This window comes from Corylus avellana, chromosome 5, assembly GCF_965113065.1.
Source record: "Corylus avellana chromosome 5, dhCorAvel1.hap1.2, whole genome shotgun sequence".
Taxonomy (NCBI): Eukaryota; Viridiplantae; Streptophyta; class Magnoliopsida; order Fagales; family Betulaceae; genus Corylus; species Corylus avellana.
Window position 1 is genome coordinate 2,278,611 of NC_142494.1, and position 21,051 is coordinate 2,299,661.

At 34.3% G+C, this 21,051-nt stretch overlaps 3 protein-coding genes across 5 annotated transcripts; all 3 read left to right on the forward strand.

The window, feature by feature from the left end:
* The first annotated feature begins 1,593 nt into the window (after nucleotides 1-1,593).
* Nucleotides 1,594-5,075, forward strand: LOC132181544 (glycosyltransferase BC10-like). Its single transcript, XM_059594799.2, has 10 exons — nucleotides 1,594-1,851; nucleotides 1,999-2,115; nucleotides 2,217-2,317; nucleotides 2,494-2,565; nucleotides 2,894-2,975; nucleotides 3,723-3,803; nucleotides 4,010-4,060; nucleotides 4,162-4,245; nucleotides 4,464-4,610; nucleotides 4,765-5,075. Exons 1-10 carry the CDS (start codon nucleotides 1,594-1,596, stop codon nucleotides 4,909-4,911), a joined length of 1,140 nt encoding a protein of 379 aa, XP_059450782.2. The 3' UTR covers nucleotides 4,912-5,075.
* A 987-nt stretch (nucleotides 5,076-6,062) lies between these two features.
* EMB2795 (condensin complex subunit) lies at nucleotides 6,063-12,489 on the forward strand. 3 transcript variants are annotated; one of them, XM_059595446.2, is made up of 14 exons: nucleotides 6,063-6,416; nucleotides 6,859-6,960; nucleotides 7,616-7,733; nucleotides 8,053-8,126; nucleotides 8,199-8,259; nucleotides 8,344-8,544; nucleotides 8,641-8,927; nucleotides 9,044-9,185; nucleotides 9,298-9,554; nucleotides 9,658-9,688; nucleotides 9,837-9,976; nucleotides 10,289-10,399; nucleotides 11,845-12,037; nucleotides 12,199-12,489. In XM_059595446.2, exons 1-14 carry the CDS (start codon nucleotides 6,156-6,158, stop codon nucleotides 12,213-12,215), a joined length of 1,995 nt encoding a protein of 664 aa, XP_059451429.2. In that variant the 5' UTR covers nucleotides 6,063-6,155; the 3' UTR covers nucleotides 12,216-12,489. The 3 variants fall into 3 exon arrangements, with proteins under 3 accessions (XP_059451429.2, XP_059451430.2, XP_088372690.1); XM_059595447.2 differs by having other exon boundaries at nucleotides 12,202-12,489; XM_088516564.1 differs by lacking the exon at nucleotides 12,199-12,489 and having other exon boundaries at nucleotides 11,845-12,057.
* A 4,145-nt stretch (nucleotides 12,490-16,634) lies between these two features.
* HPL1 (hydroperoxide lyase 1) lies at nucleotides 16,635-20,993 on the forward strand. The gene is made up of 3 exons (XM_059596208.2): nucleotides 16,635-17,128; nucleotides 18,667-19,048; nucleotides 19,849-20,993. The coding sequence occupies exons 1-3, from the start codon at nucleotides 16,679-16,681 to the stop codon at nucleotides 20,493-20,495; spliced, it is 1,479 nt and encodes a 492-aa protein (XP_059452191.2). The 5' UTR covers nucleotides 16,635-16,678; the 3' UTR covers nucleotides 20,496-20,993.
* Nucleotides 20,994-21,051: the final 58 nt, after the last annotated feature.

Genomic DNA, 21,051 nt, shown 5'->3' on the forward strand with positions numbered 1-21,051 from the left:
CAGTAGTATATGTCACGTGTCAGGTTCGAGTGGTGTACGTTGGATCAGATCGTTTGATTTTAACTTGTTAATTTCATGTTAGGCTTTTGCTAAGTTCACATATAAAAAAAGAAAAACTTTAGTTTAACCCTTTGAACTTTCACACGATTTAACAAACTTTTATCTCCCCGAACTTTCAAATCTTTTACTTTGGACTCCCGAACTTTTAATTGCTCTCAATGTAAACCCCTCTATCAGATTTTAAACATTACATGACGTTTATACTTTTGACTTTTGTATAAAATTTCAACTTTACTCTTAATTCTAAAACTTTTTTTATTTAAAAAAATAATAATAAAAATTATGGATATTTTGGTCTTTTTTGGTATTTTTAACTGCTAAAATTGACAGAAGAGTCTACATTGATAGCAATTGAAAGTTCAGAGATCCAAATTGATAAATTTGAAAGTTTAAGGGAGTTTATCAAATTGCGTGAAAGTTTATAAAGCTAAAGTAAAGTTTTTCCTATAGAAAACTACCATTCATGGGCTCTTTAATTCACAATTTTGTACTTGAGTAAGCAAAATGAATAGGAAAACTATCATTCGTGGCTCCTCTTTAATTCATCATTTGTACTTCATTAAGCAATGAACCCATATTATCTTTTTGTGATTCTCTTTTATAACTTGGCCTGAACCGGGGGGGTATTTTGAATAGCATTTAAGTACCTATATAGCCTTTGAGGGAAGTGGGTGGTCAACCTACATAGCTGTAGCAGCAAGAATGGTACATCGCCTATTTGTTGTTCTCGCCATTTTGTGTTACATTTTTTATTGAAAACAAATACAAAATCAGTCCATGTAATTGGACCGATTTGCAATAATCTTCTTAGGGTTTCAAAATGACTTAAAACTTGTTGTAATCATATGTAGCAAATAACTCTTCATCCCGAACTTTCGTTTGAAATTATTACGTAAAACGTGAATGTGTCGCATTAGCACCAATAATAATAAGACACGCCACATTTGATAAAAATATAAAAGAAAACATAATATAAATGTAAATATTAAAAAAAATAAAGGTAGTACATATGAGAAGGCAGTTGACTAATTTCAACTTAAACTATTTGAATCATGATCCAAGGCACATTTATTTCTACAAAAGTGAGATAGACCCTCACTTCCTTTTTTTTTTTTTTTTTTTTTTTTTACTTTTATGGATCTAAACATATATAGTGTGATTTTGGAATATATATAATAAGGTCCTACGTCCATTTGTTTATTGATGGAGAAAATTCTTCTGACACAATCTATTAAATTTCGGTTCTTGAAGTACATGATCACATTAATCCTATTAAAAGTGTAGTTGAGAATCATGCTCTTAAGGAGACACTGAATTGGAGGAATTTTCTCAGGAAAGAAACTGTCATTGCTTTGTAGTTTGTAACAACCTTATAGAAAACAGACAGAAAAACCAAACAGTCTCTCTCAATGCTCTCTCCTTGTTAACGTTTCACTTCTGTTCTTAATTCTCTCGCCTTAAAAAACCTTCCCATTCAACTCTCTCTCTCTCTCACACACACAAAGAGCACTGAAGGGGAGGGAGGAGTGAGGCATGAAAAAGAAGAAAGCATCATCATCATCATCACCCATACGCCATGTCTGGAGGCTTTGCTCAAAACTCACCATCTTTCTCTGTGTCCTGCTTTCTCTGCTGGCTTTTCTCAATATTCTGCAGCTCTCTCAGTACTTCAAGCTCCAAACACCAAGCAATCATCGTGATGATCACTTTGAAGGCCCTCCAAAGATTGCTTTTCTCTTCCTCGTTCGCCGGCACCTTCCTCTTGATTTTCTCTGGGCCGCCTTCTTCAAGGTCTCTAATAACTTGTTATTTCAAGGAAACCGCCGTAATGGGTTGTGATTATTTTAACTGCTAAAAGCATATGAAAGCAATTTACTCTGCTGAGAGGTTTTGATATGTTTGTTGTGAGCTGGGTTTTTGTCATTGTGAGCTTTGCAGAATGGAGATGCTGCCAATTTCTCTATTTATATTCATTCGGAGCCCGGTTTTGTGTTTGATGAGACGACAACAAGTTCACCTTTCTTTTATGGCCGACAGTTAAAAAATAGCATTCAGGTATGGCGACCTGAATGGAATTAATCTTTTTTTTTTTTTCTCTGCATTTTCTTGGCATCCAAACGGAATGAGTCACATAGATTTGTATATTCATATGGCAGGTAGTGTGGGGAGAATCAAGCATGATAGAGGCAGAAAGGTTATTACTTGATAAAGCTCTTGATGATCCAGCCAACCGGAGATTTGTTCTTCTCTCTGATAGGTGATTCCAATTTGTCCAACTTCTGTGTTGGATGCCACTTTGCTAATGCTTTTGTTTTGTGCTTTGATAAAGTATCATTTTTCTTTGTCTTTCTTTTGCTAATTGCATTTAGTTGAAGCAAAATGGATATCTATCAGTTGTGAGCTTTTGATTTCATAATTTGCTTGTGTTTACAGTTGTGTCCCTTTGTACAACTTTGGGTACATCTACAATAAGGTGATGTCTTCTCCAAAAAGTTTTGTCGACAGGTACTAAGAAGGAATTTATTACCACCATAAGAGCATGTTTAGCATGTTTTGGATTGTATTTGAAAAATAGAGCTTTTAAATTAAAAAACGCTTTTTGGCAAAAGCTTAATACATTTTGCTATTTTTGGACGTTTAAAAACAATTTTAATTTTTTTTACTAAACGGATGCTTTTTGCTTTAAACGGATTTTTTGAGTGTTAAGCGTACTTTTAGGCTATTTAAATGCACACCCAAACAAGTCCTGAGAATGAAATTCCTTCCTTTGATGGTCCTTGCAAATATGGAACAAAGACTAAATTAAGCTGAGTTTTATGTGACTGTGTTGTAGCTTTCTTGATGCCAAAGAATGTCGCTACAATCCCAAGATGTCACCTGCTATACCAGAGGAAAAATGGCGGAAAGGATCCCAGGTTTTATATCTTTCCTTTTAATTTTGATCTTACTGCTTACCACCCCCATCAAAGAGTTGCAGTTTTGTTAGATGAAGTTATACCTTTTGTATCAAAGTTGTCCCTCAGAACTGCTACTCCATTTAAGTCACTGAGTTGATTCAACCACTTACAAATTGCTTGGGCAGCATTCTTTTAGCCCATTCCTTCACTTAATTTCTGATTCTGTTCTGGAAGTCTTCATTTCAAAGGAATAGCTTCGCTAGTTCCGTTTGGATATGCGGTTTTAAAACATATGTTTTAAAAAATAGCAATTTTTAAAAAGCAATTTTTAAAAAAGCAATTAAGCGTTTAGTGAAATTGCAATTTGGTCTTTAAATCGCAATTTAGTGTTTAAAGTCGTGTGTTTTTAAAAAGGCCCCATTGCTTACGATTTGAAAGCACAGTTTTTTTCTATAAATGTTTTCAAACCACAATTTTTTAAAAAGACATTACCAAACGATATGTTTTCCGGGATTATGGATAAAATTACACTTTTGGCCTACGAAATTTCAAAGCCAAACGGACTCTTGTCCTTGTACACTAGCTTAATTAAGTGTTGTTTGGACTTCACTACTATCAACACAAACTGAAGTTTTGGAAGCTGAGCCCTTAACCCTTCATATCACCATAATTGTGTTTATAGTTTACGATTGCAAGAATTTTCTTTTTCTGGTTATTGATTCCTATAACCAGTCTACAATGAGATTTTGTTTATGGTGATTTCAGTGGATCACTTTGGTTAGAAGACACGCAGAAGTTATTGTGGATGATGACATTATTTTTCCTGTCTTCAGGAAATTTTGCAAGGTATATGCAGGAAGACACCTTGTTGGTCTATTTCATATTATTTCAAAACAATTATAAGTAGGTGATGAATTTCTCTGACACGGTTCAATATCTACTTTATGATGAAAGCAATGCAATTTCTAGCTGCTAAGTCATTTGCCATCAGTCAAATTCCTTTGTTTGAGACAAAACAATCACAACATATTTGTTGATCCTTCACTTTTCAGCGACGGCCGCCTAAAAACTTATCGAAGAGAAGCCGAATTCTAAACTTTCTTGTAAGTGAATACTTGCAATTTTTAGATGGAAAACAAGATGATTCTACCTCATGCCTTTTAGAAGTGCACACAATTACAAATGCCCTCTTTTGTGCAAACAGGCCATTGATTTCAGATTTCTATTCCCATGGCTGAAGCCCCACAACTGTTTTCCAGATGAACATTATGTGCAGACATTACTTGCAGTAAGAAATTCATTTCCTTCTATAATTATATCCAAATTTACAGTTTCATATGAAAACGAAAAAGAACAGATAAGGTTTCTTTCATATACATAGATAAACATTGTGTTCTCTGCATTTTCTTTAGTCTCCATTATAGGGCATATAATATGGCTATCAAGAAAAGAAATTTTCACTTTGGGAATTTCATTCAATTTATGTTGTTTGTGTTTTATGATAAGATGAGAGGGCTTGAAGGAGAACTTGAAAGAAGAACATTAACCTACACCTCATGGAATCAGTCTGCAATAAGAGAGAAAAGAAGAATTTGGCACCCTATCACATTTGATTATGCAGATGCAAACCCTCACAAAACCAAAGAAATAAAGGTGAATTCTCCTGCCAAATTTGGTCCAATATTTACACACTTTCAAGCATATGCCACAATGCATCAGAAGCAAATGTTCCATACAAAAATATGGATATAGATAATGTAGATATCATTGCAGAAGATTTGATGATGATCCATTTCCTGACATGCAGGATATCAACCATGTCTACTATGAGTCTGAACACCGGACCGAATTCTGCAGAATCAATTCTGAGATTACTCCATGTTTCTTATTTGCAAGAAAGTTCACATGTTGGGCGGCCATCCGCCTTTTGAATGAAGGATTTCTCAGTCCATAGTTACTCATACACTATCAAATTCAAGGCCATGGATGACCCCATTTACCTTGAAAAGAAAAAGGTAACCAAGATATGCAACTCTTGAAGTACTGGGGAGTGGCATAGAAAATTTTTGCAGAATGTTGTTGCTTTATTGTAGTTGCACCAAGCAGTTTCTTATACCAAATCACTATAAAGATTTGTACAAGTATCTATATAGTTGAACAAAGGATATTGGAAGAGGAAACAAGAGACAAGATGAAGATTGGATGAGAAATTTTGTCAGTTAACCACAGGGATTATATTGTGCTAACACCTGAGAAAATTCTTAAGTACTTTAAATCAGTCAAGGGATTCAAATTGAATAGTATTACGAGCATTCACAATGAACTCCTCAAATAAAAGCTAAATTTGAGGAAAAAAATCACTTTATCAAATTTAGAAAGCCACTTTTGAAATGAGTCAAATATTAAACTCTTTATACATTTTTCTCTTCAGTTAAATATTATTATTTTATTCGTTTAAACCAAAAAGAGAAAGGAGGGTAAAGAATAAGTTTAAAAAATTATATAACTTTAACTTTTTGGCTCTTGAAATGTATGAAGCATCTATGACAATAGTTAAATATAAAGTAAAGAATGAAACTTGTTAAACTGGTGTTTTTATGAGTTTTGTTAGATTTTTAGAGAAAAGCTAAATATAAAGAGCCTATTGTAAATGTTCTTATAAAATGCAATATTTAAAACCAGATCCAAAATTTCAGTTACTCCCTACAATTAAAATTTGTTGTTAATTTAGACGACCAACACATCATGTGATGTAAAATATCCGTTATATTTCATAAAATTTATGAAAATACAACTGACCATAAATTAAAAAATTTTAAAAATTCCCGATCAGGGGTTTTTTTTATTTTTTATGAATGAATATTTTTATCTTTTTGATTTTTCTGTTAGAATTTAACAGAAAATTTTAACGTAGGCATCACTAAAAGGGGCTGGTAGAATAACTCTACACATTACAATATTTTGAAATTTGGGAGACATTGCAAATAGGGTGGTAGTTTATTATGGGTGGGTGTAGTTTTCATTTTTGGTAGATACTAAACGGCATGTAGTTTAGATTTGAGAGCCTCCGCTCCCAAAATTCAAAATACGAACTGGAGGGCAAATTCAGTTTCATTTCCTTCACTCTGACAAATCCAAAACCCAAGCCAGAGATAGAGAGAGAGAGAGAAGCTTGAATTTCTCGGTGCAGTTGCTTCAATGGCCGAAATCCTAAGCCCGAACGCGAAGCAGAGGGTGCTCCTTCCTCGGATCCAGTCTCCGACAAGCCCCTTCATCCTAGGCTCCAACGACGACCAGCTCGAGCGGGCCCAGGCCCGGGCCGCCCGAGCCGCCAAGGTCCGACGCAAGTCCGTCGTCGCTCCGCAGCGCGGCGAAGGAGATCCCGATGCCGACCCCTGCCTCGGCAAGCAGCAGATCCTCGATCTCTTCCGCAATTGCATCAAACTCGCCAGCGAAAATGTCTGTACAACTCTTCTCTCTCTCTCTCTCTCTCTCTATAAAACAATACCTGGTTAATTTTGAAGTAGAAGTAATTTTAGTGGAAATAGCCTGAGAGAGAGAGAGAGACTAAAGAAGAAAAAATTATTATAAGGAAATTCTTTTGAAGATTATCAAATACTCTCTCTCTCTCTCTCTGAAATTATAATACCTGACTAATTTTTTAAAATTTGAAGTTTAATTTTAGTGGACAATAAGCACGGAAAGATAAAAAGGGAACAAATTAAACTTAATTATATGGAATTGTTTTTCTATCAAAATCAAATATTAAACAATCATGCTTTGTAGGATGCGAATTTCAAACATAATTCTTTGTTTCTTTTTGTCTTTGATTCTTTGTCCTGCTTTGTTTGAAAATTGGTTGATTTCTTGGTGTTTTTTCTTTTTTGATTTTGGTGTGCAGAAAATTAATCAGAAGAACACATGGGAGCTGAATTTGATAGACCATTTAAGAGAGATTATAAAGGTTGAGGAAGAAGACGATTCCGAGACGAATTTTCAAAAGGTGCTCAGCTCCACTCTTTTGTTTTTGGGGGACATTGTGGTGGAAAATATGGGTCTCTTTAGCAGCTGATTCTGCAGAAAATAGTTCTTAAATACTATTAGTTCGATTTGTTAAGACAAATATTGGAATAACAGTTGGACCTCAGATTCAATATGAAACAAAATTTGTGATTTGAGTGAAGGTAAGGTTGTTTTAGGCTTTCTAGTAATTTATGCAGGCACTATTATATTACTACTATCATTCTTTATTTAAATAGTAGTTCGACCCTAATTGTTTGTAGTTGGATATATTTAAAGATAATTAATTGATCTTCAGTCCAAATTTATTTGCAATATTTTTTTGTGAGGTTTGTGCTTTAGACAGTATTTTTGTAAATCGGTTTATTTGGACTGGTGGTGGGAGTAAAAATTCCCATGACTTGATCATGTTTCTGATTTGAATAATTGACAGATACTACCTTTTTCTGGTTTTATTCCGCAAGTCTAATGAACGATTCTTGGCATGTTCCTAGATGCATACATGTAATGCATACAGTTCGTGTGTGTGAGTTACCTTTTAGTGATTGATTCTAAAACTGTTTTTGTGATATAGCATTCCCAAAACTCTTTTGCACGTGTTATATGCTGCAAATGTTAATCAATAGTCATTTCTGTAGGCAAGTTGCACTCTTGAAGCTGGAGTTAAGATTTACTCTTTAAGGGTGGACTCAGTGCATTCAGAGGCTTATAAGGTCCTCAGTGGGATGAACAGAGCAGGCCAAGAAAATGAACAAGGTTAGGTTAATTAGCCTCTATTCAAACTTGTGGGTTGTAAGAATTTAAAGTAACATTCAAATTGAGATATGTTGGCTCTCACACTTTTACAAATTATATAGGGAATGAAATAAAATGATATTCTTGGCCTTTCAGATGGCAAAGTGATTTCTCTTTTGTAAATAACTCTTGCTATCCGATGTATGTTATGGACAGTAAGGATAATTACATCATGTTGTGGGGTTATCTGTTATGTTGTTGACTTGAAGAACTACATTTCACTTTTGGATTTATGCCCTCTAAGTTTTGTTAGTCTTCTGACTTTGTCTTGTTATGTCAGATGCTACTGTGGATGATGCCTTTGTTGAGAATGGACAAGAGGGAGGTCATTCCAAAAAAGATATAGAAAGAAAGGTTAATAATTCTCTTATCTATAGATTGGATTAATTTATGAAAATGTATATTAACCGAAGTTAACATGTGCAGTTGTCCCCTTTGTCAACATTGGAGTCATCTTTTGAGGTTCTCAATGTAAAGAAGTTCGATGGTGATACAAACATCCTATAATGTCCCTGTTACTAGTGCGAGATATAAGGTTTAGGTTATAATGGAGTTGCATTTGTTTTTTCAGTTGCCTTTGCAGTGGATCCACTTTATCATCAGACATCCGCACAATTCGATGAAGGTGGAGCCAAGGGTCTTTTATTGAATAATCTTGGAGTATATGGTGGATGTCGAGTGCTCTTTGATTCACTGGAAGTACCGGGAAAGTGCATGTCATGTGAAAATCAGTATGATAAATCAGATACAATTGATCTTTCTTTTGCCAAAGGTGTGTTGCTTTTGGTAATATATGGTGTTTTTCACATTACCTATGTAATAGGAAAATTTAGTTCCAATAACAGCCATGTTCTTGTTCTTTGTACAGATTATGTTGAACAGATGGTATTGAATATGCAAACAAAGAATGAAATTTCGCCAAGTCTGAGAGATATAGTCAATCAATTTGATGAAGATAATAGAAGGCCATCAGACTTTTATTCCTCTGTCGAGAAATCAGCAGAGGAAGTTGATGCATCTTACAAGAATGAACTTGATTCTGATGGTGATACATTTGAGAACTGTGGGACCTGGAGTTATGATCATGATGAACATACAAGTGTGGTTGATGAGGGTCCCATTTGTGCAGATCCAACTTATCCAAGTTATCATGAGGTTTTTGTTAAAAACTGCCCTTAGATTTGGTTTTGGCTGTCATTTTGATTTTTCTCTTTATTATTTAAGAAAATAAAGGATGATGGTGTTTGATGATATCTTGTTAAATTTTGTAGGAACATGAACCTTTTTCTTTCCATGAACCTGAAATGGATGACACAGTTGAGAAAATTGATGGTTATCTCTTCTTAAATCTGGGATTTACTAAACAAAATGCTTGGGCAGGTCCTGATCATTGGAAGTATCAGAAAGCTAAAGGTAGGTTTCAAGAGACTAGTGGTAGGTTCTATCATTAATCGACTTACTCATTTTGTGGCTTTTTTTTATTTTATTTTTTTTATGGTTTTCTTACGTGGAATTTGTTTTGAAGGTTCAGAGGATGATCCTGGTACAAAAAATGTGTCACCAGTAACAACCAAGCGGCCAAGAAATAAGAAACAAGCAGAAGTTGATATTGATTTCACAAAAGCCTTGGATGAAGAAATGCCAGATATCTTTGCTCCTCCAAAAAATCCCAAGTCGTTATTGCTGCCTGCAAATAGAGTTCCCTGTAATACAAAACTTCCTGAAGATTGTCATTATCAACCAGAAGATCTTGTCAAGTTATTTCTTCTCCCTAATGTTAAGGTAATACTTTTTGATATTCATATAACTACAATATGGCTTTTTGTTGAAATACTATGTTCTTATTTTCTTTTTAATGTGGTTGAATGCTCTAACTTGGGTGCAGTGCCTTGGGGTGAGGGGAAGAAAGTGCTCAGGTAAACTTTTTTGTCATAGTCAAGTAGTATTTTATTGAATGTGTATTTTGTTTTGTTGTCTTGTATTTCCCTTTCAATATGATATGTGCACATGATATTTAGAATCAATTATTATGGTGTGCATCATTCAGCAATCCTATATTCTCAGATAAGTCAAGGCAACAAGCTGATGATTATGGGCCACTGCCATCCTGGGATGATGAGAGTGCGTTTGGTGGCCAATATGATGATGGAAATGTCTATAGTGATGTAGAGGACTCCAACACACTTGTTTCTCAACCTCGCCAGGTCGGTTTCATACTTTTTCATCTGAGCATGCTTTTGTTTTAGCCCCTGCATGGCTGCATTTGTACGAGTCTGCACTTTTGGGTTAGGACTTCCTATGAATTGGGATCATGGTGGTTTCAAAACCTTGATTTCCACTTTCCTGTTTTTAGGTTTACAATGAGAATATGCCTTGTTTTGTACGTATGTATAAATTGCTTTGTCTGCTATTATTTCAGTATATAATTCAAATTGTTAGGTTTAATAGAACAAGCATGTATTGGGAATATTTGCAGCATGAGCTTATGCTTTGCTTCCTTTATCTAAACAATACAGGTCAATAAGATTGAAGTCCAGTATGACAAAACTTCTAAGCAAGTTGATGTCCAAGCACTAAAAGAAACTCTTTGGGACCATATACAAGAATCTCCTATAATGTCTCCTCAGGTATGGTAATATTTGTGCTTTTTTTTGTTGTTGCAAATTGCAAAGAAATGGCTTGATTTGGGATTTATTTATATACTGGCATAAACATGTTGTGTTACAAACCCCAATATCAAGTCCCGTAATGGGATAATTTAGGGTAGGTTCTTAGAGGGAACATGGGCTTCCTTCAAACATAAGTTTAGAAATAATACTCTTTGATACCTTTATTCATGATCATTAACATTGAAATAAACGTTTACATTGGAGCCATAATCAAAAGATAACAATACTTGAATAAACAATAAACTCATCCTAATGGCAAGAATAACTGAGACAATAACATCTAAATCATAATGACAATAGATAAATGTTAAGTCTTGATAACAAATGATAATTATTTTAGTCCTAGTGAGCCACAAAGTGCTGCACCCATGATGATGCTGGAAGTCCAAGTCTCCATATGCCGCGATAGTGTAGTTCTTTTAGTCCTAGTGAGCCACAAAGTGCTGCACCCAGGATGATGTTGGAAGTCCAAATCCCAATGCCACGATAGTGCAGTGCTGAACGTCTTTTACTCCAAGCGAGCCACGACAGTTGCTTACATCCCACTTTCTTCTTCTTTTTTTTTTTTTAATTTTTTTTTTTTCGCATCCCTCTTTCATCTTATTCGTTCAAGTCATCAAGCCACGGCAATTTCATTTCATTTTATCTTCTGCAGCTCCACTCAATCTCCCTTCCCGCAACATGTTGTTGGAGACTTCTTTTGTGTGAGCTTTATTGGTTGTATCATATTGCACGATTTATGGTTTATAATTGCTTGTAATTCAATGCTGCAGTTAAAATTTTTCTTCTTCTCAGAAGCTTCTTTGTATGAGTTTACCTAAGCGATTTCTTGAAATAATGCCTGTTAGAGCAGATAACTTGTGTTTATTTTTTCTTGATGCGAAATTCCATAGTTGAGCTTATATATTGTCCGTGGAGGATGTAATGAGATTCTTTTATTTTTTTGCATTGAATTGCTATCAACTTTGTAATCAGTGAGGCAGAGTTACTTATTAGAAAGCGCTAAGGGACACAATTCAGTCCCTCAGCAATTCAAGTACATAGGAGTATACATGAGAGACACCCAATTAGGGAGAAGAAGAAACCCTTTAAGGAAGTAGAAACCTTAAATCAATCAACAATGTATTTTTCTGATTGTTCAGTTATTATTCTTTAAGTTTGCTGCCAAAACATCTTTCTGGTATGGGATGCACCAGTTGAAAAATATTAGACGCTGTTATGTTTCACATTTCTCCAAGTTGCTTTGCATCTTCCTTTTAATTGTCTTTATTATAGCATTGTCTTGTTGTGCCTATAGGATGTCAAATTTATCTGTTATTTTCAAAGGTAACGCCTTTTTTTTTTTTCTTTTCTTCTGAGCTTTCAAGGTAAATTCTAAATTCTTATATTTCTATGTTGGAAAGGGTCGAGAAGAAGCAGTATCATTCAAGCAAGTCTTGGCCGGCTTTCCTAATGACTGCACAGCAGCTGGAACTATTAACGATATCTCCCCACATCTGTGTTTTATATGCCTATTACATTTAGCTAATGAGCATGGGTTGAGCATTCATGGCTGCACCAATTTGGATGATCTCAGTATACGCTTTCCTCATAATGGTACGTGTACATGTCGATGATCTAGAGCATTATCTCAACCATAGTTTATTGTACTCTGCTGCGGAAAATGTTCACTAATTCTAATTTACTACTCTATGCCTGTTGCATTTAGCTGATTAGCATGGGCTGACCATTAACGGTTGTTCTTTCAAATTCATTAGCAGTGCTGCCGCATTAATTGGTTGCACCAACTTGGATGATCTCAGTCTATGCCGCCCTCATAATGGTATGCACATATGTGAGATGGTCTGTAGGCTGTAGCTCATTCTAGCCTATGCTTTCTTGTACTCTACTAAGAAAAAATGTCAGCAACTCACTGATCCAGGTACTAATCTTACCATGTGGTTCACATATCTTCTTGAATTTTTACGGATATGTAGATTTCATTGCTTTTCTGTCATAATATGGCAAGAATGCAAAAGCATCCTGTAGATTTCACAAGTTTTTTTTTTTTTTTTTAATTAAAAAAAACACTTATGTATTCTCTCTTGTTCCCAGAGCTATACTGGTCAGCTAGACAAAGTATAAATTGTTCAGAGATATGGTGTCTTTGGTGAAAACTGCATCATTGATTCCTTTTTTGGTAATCTGAACCGTTGATCAATTTGATAAAAATCTGATGCAATGAATATTAAACAAAAGCCCCAATAATGCAACAAGGAGTGGACAGCTCATTTTAGAGTCCTGATGCTAACATGCTGTACAGGTTGTTTCTACAAGCAGCTTGTTATCTCCACAACTAGTCCCACTTGTATCTGCTTTCATATATCATTTTGCTTTGAGATGGGTTCCCTTAGAGATTGAGGTCCCCGCAATTCTTGAGCCACATAAGGTATTCATAAAAAAACAAAACAAAACATCAAAGTTAGTGGTTGGACATTCCCTTAAGGTGGTCGACTATTCTCTTAAGAGTAGTAGACTACTTTCTCACCTTTTGAGGGGTGGTCGGCACCACGAGGGTAATTGGGTTGTGTAAATCTTAAGCCTCTCACCCTCAAGAAGATTATCAACCACACGCTCACACACAAAAGTTAAAAGTTATAGGGGTGGTCAACAACCTTAACCCCAAAGGAAATCACTCCAACTTTTGGGGGTGACCGACCATGCCCTTGTTCCCTCAAGGGGTAGTTGACCCCCTTAAGGTTACCATCTTAACTTTTATCTTTTGTTTCCCTTTTTAATGTTTATGTGGCTCGATAAAGCCGTTCATTCGACATGAATGGCCTAGATTAAAGAAATTGCACTCTTATAATTATCAATTTGAACCAAGATCTCAATCCTCTTATAAGTATATGGACAGAACAGATGAGCGGACAGTTTTTGCACAATGATTGACTAGACTTTGTGGGAAATATTGCTTTGCAGCTCCATGTCGATTGCTTTGTCTAGTTCGGTGAATTATGTCGGCAATTACATTGTTGATGATATATGCTTTTAGTTCGGTGACCACTCCTTCAATCCACGTACATCTCATGGAAAAAGTGACATTTTTGGTTTTAGTCTTTTAGGTCCCCTCAAAGTTTATTCAACCACAATTTTTATTTTGTGAATGAGAAGTAGGTCGATGTGAAGTATTGATTAATTAGTAAAAAAAAATTGTTGAATAGTCAAAATTATTTATGCAAAATGGATAATGGAAACGAAAAGTCATAGTAACTAAGTGGTAAAAATAATGTTTAAGTCTATTTTGGTCGCCTTAAAAAGAGCTAATCTCGAAGCACATGTAGTTGCCAAATAATTTGCTTCTTATGGTTGTTATGAAAGTGTTTTTTCTTTTTTTTTTTTTTTTTTTTTCTTTTTTTTTTTTTTTTTTTAAGAGTCAAGGGCGAGAAAGATTCTCTTTGATTTCCTCACACCTTTTGCTTATTATTTTTAAAAAAAAAAAAAAAAGAAAAAAAAAAAAGAACGTTTATTGTTAAAGGTGCCTGTCGAAAGCTTGACACAAGATTGATTTGTGTCGAAATAAATACTATTATATAGTTAAAATAATTACTGAAAAATAAATCATGGAACTTTTAAAAAATCAGAATTTTCTGTAATTGTTTCGATGAAAACCATATAAGAAAGTATAAATAGTATATTATTTTCAATGTTTCATCCCACCACCCCACTATTTTGACATGGTATTATCAATCTACCATTGAAATTTTATTTTATTTTATTTTAATTAAGATTAATCTAAAGATAGGTTAATAATGCCATATAGCATAATGAGATAGGTTGGATGGGAATATCCGAATATGTATCTATCATTCCTCATGCCATATTACGGGGGTGAGAGTACAACACAGCATATTGATCTGATCTAACGTCCATATGTTGGAAATAGTACATACAATAACACGTGGTGGAATGGCTGGGAGGTTTTTGTTTTTATTACATAGATTTTTTGTCAATGTAATCCAATAAGGTTTTGCCAGCGTCAGATCCAGGATAAGGTTTTACAAAATTCAATTTGTCCGGATTAGAAAGTTTTTAATTCAGCATTGTAGGCACTAGGGAAATTGATATCATACTCTGAGTAATTCTAATAGTTTTTTATATATATATATATATATATATATATTTAAGTCTGTTTAAGAATGATGTGGCTATTAAAATTATTATTTGATTAAAATTTAATAATAATCAATTATAAGTTCAATGATAATTTTAATAGCTACATCATTCTTAGAGAGACTAAAAAAGAACACAAGAAAGACTTGTAACATTACTCGTTTACCGTCGTGTCTGGAAATAAAAGATCATATTTTGTTATTTTACATGTATGACGGAGCAATCTAACTAGACATTAAAATTAAAATTGAATCTGGTGAGTTTAATTTCTTAATTTAATATAAAATGATAAATATATTGTAAAATTAAGGTTAAGACCCATAAGAAATTTCTCTCCCCTTATTGTTTGCCCAAAAAAAAAAAAAAAAAGAAAGAAAAAAAAAAGGTCGATTGTGGTCATGGTATTTTCTAGCAAAATATCTTCAAAGCAGCCAAATTTGACCAAATTTTGCCGTGGCCCATTTCCTTTTATGTCGCTTACAAAGAAACAAAAAATAAATTACTTTTAGATCTAGTTATAGGCATGGTCATTAGAATCGGGTGTATCATTACTTAATGGAACTGATTTTTTTTTTTTTAATGGGCAAATATTCTCACTACTCAAACAAAGAATAACGGAAAGTAGAGAAAAAATACAAGGTCTGAGGAGTTGATATTACTTATTGGAACTACAATTATAGGAAGAAGAGAGAATATGACAATGTTTTCACTTTGACAAGTAGAAACGGTCCACTTTGACAAGTCTTGCTAGCTTTGTCAGATGGACCGAATTGGGCGGTAGGGACGGGACAAGTTATGGTTGGCGCTCATTGGGGTTTTGGTTGCTATCTCTCTTGACCTTAGAAAATTAGGTAGGCATGAACCCCCATTCAGGGTCTTATTATTATTTGAAACCATATTAGATCCAAAGCAATTGTCGTAAATAACGAAAAAGAGTGAGATTCTCTAAGATTGATATTCAATAAAATATTAGGATATATATATTGTTTTCATTTATAAAGGTTGGGTCGGGTTATAATACACTTAAAAGGAAATGAGTGTGAGGACGGATAATGACATGTATTGAAATTTTAGGCTCGATTCCCAAATGGTCGGGTTAATGGACATGCCTGCTTAAAGCATCCTATGATCATTATATTTCTTAGTCACACACACACACAAATTGGAACCAAAATGGCACGTGAAAATTTTGGTGCACATGTGAACAATTTTACACGCATCGGCTGATGTATGATGCGATGCACATTTCTGTCCGTTTGCACAGATATTTTAATGTCCTTTTGCATAAAGGGCTGTTTGGCAAACGTTCAAACTGCTCTCTAAATAAATACATACCAGTTGTCATTATCGAAATTAATTGTTTTAGACAAGATCACTTGCTGCCCACTTGAGCTCTGTTTGTTAATTTATTTTAAAAGTTGTTTTTTTTTTTTGTTTTTTGTTTTTTTTTTTAATATTTGATTTGAAGAATTAGTTTAAAATAAAGCTAAAAAATTTGTTGAATTTTAGATTTTAATGCTCTTTTGTAAAACGATTGTACCATTTTATTCATGGACTAAGTTTTCTTAAAATTGGGTTGAATGAATTTTCTTTAACTTATTTTATAAAAATGATATGTATTTTTTTTTTAATAACATGTGAGATGCACATGAATTTTTAATAAAATTTATTTTAACTTTATTCATTCTATTAAAAAAATAAGTTCAAGAGGTAGCTTAATCGGTTAGGGTCACATTTAATAAAGCAGATGCACTAATTGGATCAGACTTGAGAGAATACTTACAATTTTTAATGTTTAAGCCCCTTATATACGATTTTCAGTGACATGTGATATCATAGTCAAATAAGAATATAATAGTCATTCTAATTGCCTTATTATTATTATTATTATTATTATTTTTTTAGAAAAATAGAAAAGAAAAAGAGAAAAACATATTTCCCTATGAAATTAGTAGTATTGGGAAAATTGGGTTTAGATTCTAATATCCACCTATTTATCCCAATAGCCAAAATAGCCCTCAATCATCTTATAAAGTCTCGTATAATAAAGAAAACTCACACAAACACAAACTTTAGCAACCAACCATGTCCATGTCCACCATGATGAGCGCCACAATGAGCATATCACCAGGCGTGCCATCATCGGCGCAACCGCCGCTATCCTCACCACCGCCGGCAACAACCCTACCGCTTCGCACAATCCCCGGCAGCTACGGGTGGCCGCTGCTCGGACCCGTTTCCGACCGGCTCGACTACTTCTGGTTCCAAGGCCCGGAGACATTCTTCAAGAAGCGAATCGACAAGTACAAGAGCACGGTTTTCCGTACCAACATCCCCCCCACCTTCCCTTTCTTCTCCAACGTTAATCCCAACGTTGTCGCCGTCCTCGACACCAAGTCCTTTTCACACCTCTTCGACATGGAGCTTGTGGAGAAGAAGAATGTTCTCGTTGGAGATTTCATGCCCAGCGTCAAGTTCACCGGCGATATCAGGGTTTGTGCTTACCTTGATACTTCTGAGCCACAGCACGCTAAGGTATATTATCAATTTTTTTTTTTTTATAACTTCACTGAAAATCCTGAACTCCCACTCATTTGACAAATCCCTTAAGCTTCAAAATTTCTCAATTTACTCATTTGAAATTTCAATTACTCTCAATTTGAACTCTTTGATCAAATTTAGCAGTTAGAAATACCAAAAAAACTAACATATTCCTAATTTTTATTATTTTGTTAAATAAAAAAGTTTTGAAATTAAGTGTAAAATTGAAATTTTATAAAAAAAGTCAGAGCTATAAACGTTATTTAAAGTTTAAAATCTGACAAAGGGTCTAAATTGATTGCAATTAAAAATTTATAGGATTAAACTAAAAAATTTTAAAGTTTGAGAAGTTTATAAAATCATATGAAAGTTTAGGAATTTTTAATAGTGAAATTACTTTTTTTTTTTTTTTTGCATTTTAAAAATTCTGATGAGTTAATTATTTAATTAATATTGTAATGAATACTAATTAGAAATGGGGTATTATTATTGGGACCATTGATTGAAATAATAGGTGGTCCTACAGTTGTTCAGGACAATGATAATAAGGTAAGACTTACAGCTAGCTGGAATGGATTTTGAATATGTGGTTCTGCTGAGTCACAATCACCATAACCGTACGATAAGGGAGGAAGCTATCTTGTGATTCTAGGGCGAGTTTACATTAAAAAATACATTTTTATCTCACAACAAACACGTTATTTTTTAGACAAGGTTTTGTTGAGAAAAAAAAAAAAGAAGTCAATGATTGGTTGTGATTCTTACTGCTACTCTTTTCTAATATTTATAGACTTTTAGTAATATTACATATAAAGTAAACATTTTATAATTTTTCTACAAAGCTAACATGATAAAGGGTAGAAAAGATGTTTGTGTGACATATAGTATTACTAGTAGATTTTAGCTTGTTTGAAAATAAGATTTGGTTGGTTCATGTGCCGTATGAGCTATTCCATCCGTCAGATTTGTCAGAAGAGATAATATCCTCACAAGGGCTCTCCCCTCATTATTTATGACGCATTCAATATAGAGACCCAATTTTTGTCTAACTTTTACGTTATTTTTTAATAAAAAAAAAACAAAAAACTGTGTGTCCTTCTTTTATTTGGTATTTAAAAATTAAAATTTTTTTTTTCTTCGTAATAATGACATTTTTTTAAATTAAAAATAAAGAAAAGATTGACCCAAAATTGGACAAAAAAATTGGGCTTTAAACATTTTTCTTTGATATAAATTGATATTACAATGGAATATACAATTTAGGTAATCTCACTAACTGTTCAAATTATTTACAATTCAAACAGTCAATTATAGAGAACTTCGATATGTTGCGATGTCACATGATCAATACATTAATATAAATCCTAGGCCGTAGGTGGTTTCGGACAATTGAGATAAATAAGTTGAACATTGTATTGTGAAATGTTGGCCAATGCGGTCTTGCCATCTCATAAATTATTAAAATCTTTTAACCCGCCAAAACTAACTGCCATTAACGACCATCCCCCCTTGAATTTTCTCCGTGTAAACAGCTCAAGAACTTCGCCATGGACATCCTGAAACAAAGCTCGAAAACGTGGGTGAGCGAAGTCCTGACCAACCTTGACACAATGTGGGACACCATCGAGTCCACCATCTCCAACTCAGGCTCCGCCAGCTACCTCGTCCCTCTCCAACAGTTCATCTTCAAGTTCCTCACCAAGAGCCTCGTCGGAGCCGACCCTTCGACCTCACCGGAAATTGCCGAGTCCGGCTACATTATGCTCGACCGCTGGCTCGCCCTCCAGCTCCTACCCACTGTCAAAATTGGAGTCCTTCAGCCCCTGGAGGAGATTTTCCTCCACTCATGGGCATACCCTTTTCTCCTTGTTAGTGGAGACTACAAAAAGCTCTACCAATTTGTAGAAAAAGAAGGTAAGTAAACCCTTCAAACTACTCGTTAATCGGATAATTTTGCATAGGAATTTTATTATCAGAACCTGTCCAATATAAAATGGACAGAAATTTCTTCCAAACCAATCTAAAAGAAATATTCTATAATCCATTTAAATTAGTGACAAGTGTTTATAAACATTTAAAAGGCACATTGAATTCAATCTAAGTTAGTAAACTGCTATTAATGATTTTAAGAATTTAATATACTTTTTAAATGTTTATAAACACTTGACACTATTTTAAATGGATTGAAAAATATTTTCTCTAACTGGTTGAAGGAAATTTCTAAATTTTAGTTTAGAATATAAAATTTGATAATTTTTTTATTCTAAACTAAATTGAAAGAATACGTTTTTTTATTTTTTTAAAAAAATCATTCAGTTAAACTAGCATTTATTTTTAGCACATGTAATTCTTGGATGCGTTTTTTTTTTAAAATTAATATTTATTATCAAAACATTTTTTAAATGCTTTAAAGATAAATATGATTCTATGAATTTAAGAGAAAAAATTAAAAAAATTTCCTCCTTTAGTGCATGCCTTTGATCTGTGTAGGTGAGTTGTCACATCATTTTGTATGAACTTTTCCAAGCATATCATTATACGTGTTATTGGCTTTTTCATTACAAACAAGAGCCTTTATATATATATATATTTTGTTGATACCCATTTTTATTTTTATTTTTTATAGATGATTTCATAACAAATAATAATAATAATAATAATAATTTAGGACAAATTCAATGTGTTAAACTAATTTATGTTATGTTTAATGCCAGGTAAGGAAGTATTAAGCAGAGGTAAGAATGTGTTCGGACTGAGTTTAGAAGAAAGCATTCACAATTTGCTATTCGTGTTGGGTTTCAACGCGTTTGGTGGGTTCTCGGTTTTCTTACCGAGTTTACTGAGTGTACTACTGAGTGACACGACTGGTTTACAAGAAAGATTAAGAAAAGAAGCACGAGAAAAAGGCGGTTCAACTCTGAGTATCAACTCGGTAAAAGACATGCAACTCGTTGAATCAGTCGTGTACGAGACCCTTCGGCTCAACCCGCCGGTTCCGCTACAATATGGCCGCGCTCGGAAGGATTTTCAACTGAGCTCACACGACTCGGTCTATGACATCAAAAAGGGCGAGTTGCTTTGTGGGTTTCAAACTTTGGTGATGAGGGACCCTAAGGTTTTTGATGACCCAGAGAGTTTTAAACCGGACCGGTTCGTGGGTGAGAAAGGGTCCGAGTTACTGAGTTACCTGTACTGGTCCAACGGGCCGCAGACCGGTTCACCGAGTGAGTCGAATAAACAGTGTGCGGCTAAGGACTACGTGGTCCTCACCGCCTCTTTGATTGTTGCTTATCTGTTCCGCAGGTATGATTCCATCACTGGCGCCTCAGGCTCAATCACAGCCGTTGAAAAGGCAAAGTGAGGTCGTGATTGATTGTGATTTGTGGGGTTGTAAGTTTTGTCGCTAGTTGTGGCTGTACTGAATCAAAAGCACAGATATTAATTATGGGAAAAAAAAAAAGGGTAAGTGGGGTCCACCAATAAATGATTTATAAAAAGAGTGAAAGGACGATGGTGATGTTGAAGTTTGATGAAGGGATCATGTGTGGGGGCCAGTGTTTCTTATCATTTTGGTTAGTTGGATTTGACACAAATGGTCCCCACCTTCCATCCCATAACATGGATGAGTTCAATGCTCCATGTTTTTAGACAAAAAAGATATCTTGGTATGTGAACAAATGAGATTCTTGTTCCCAATTGATTCCTTTTCAATGGGAAGGATTGCGTTAAAGAAACGAGAGATGATTGAAATTTGATTCCGACTCGACTCGATTATTAAATTAGATATATTTGTATAAACTTAGTTTGATTCGATTAATATTTGTAAACATTAATTGTATAAGTTTAGTTCAGCTCGTTAGCTCGTTTGTGTAACCTCTATATAAGTGTATACGTCATACGTATGTGTGGGGTGTGTA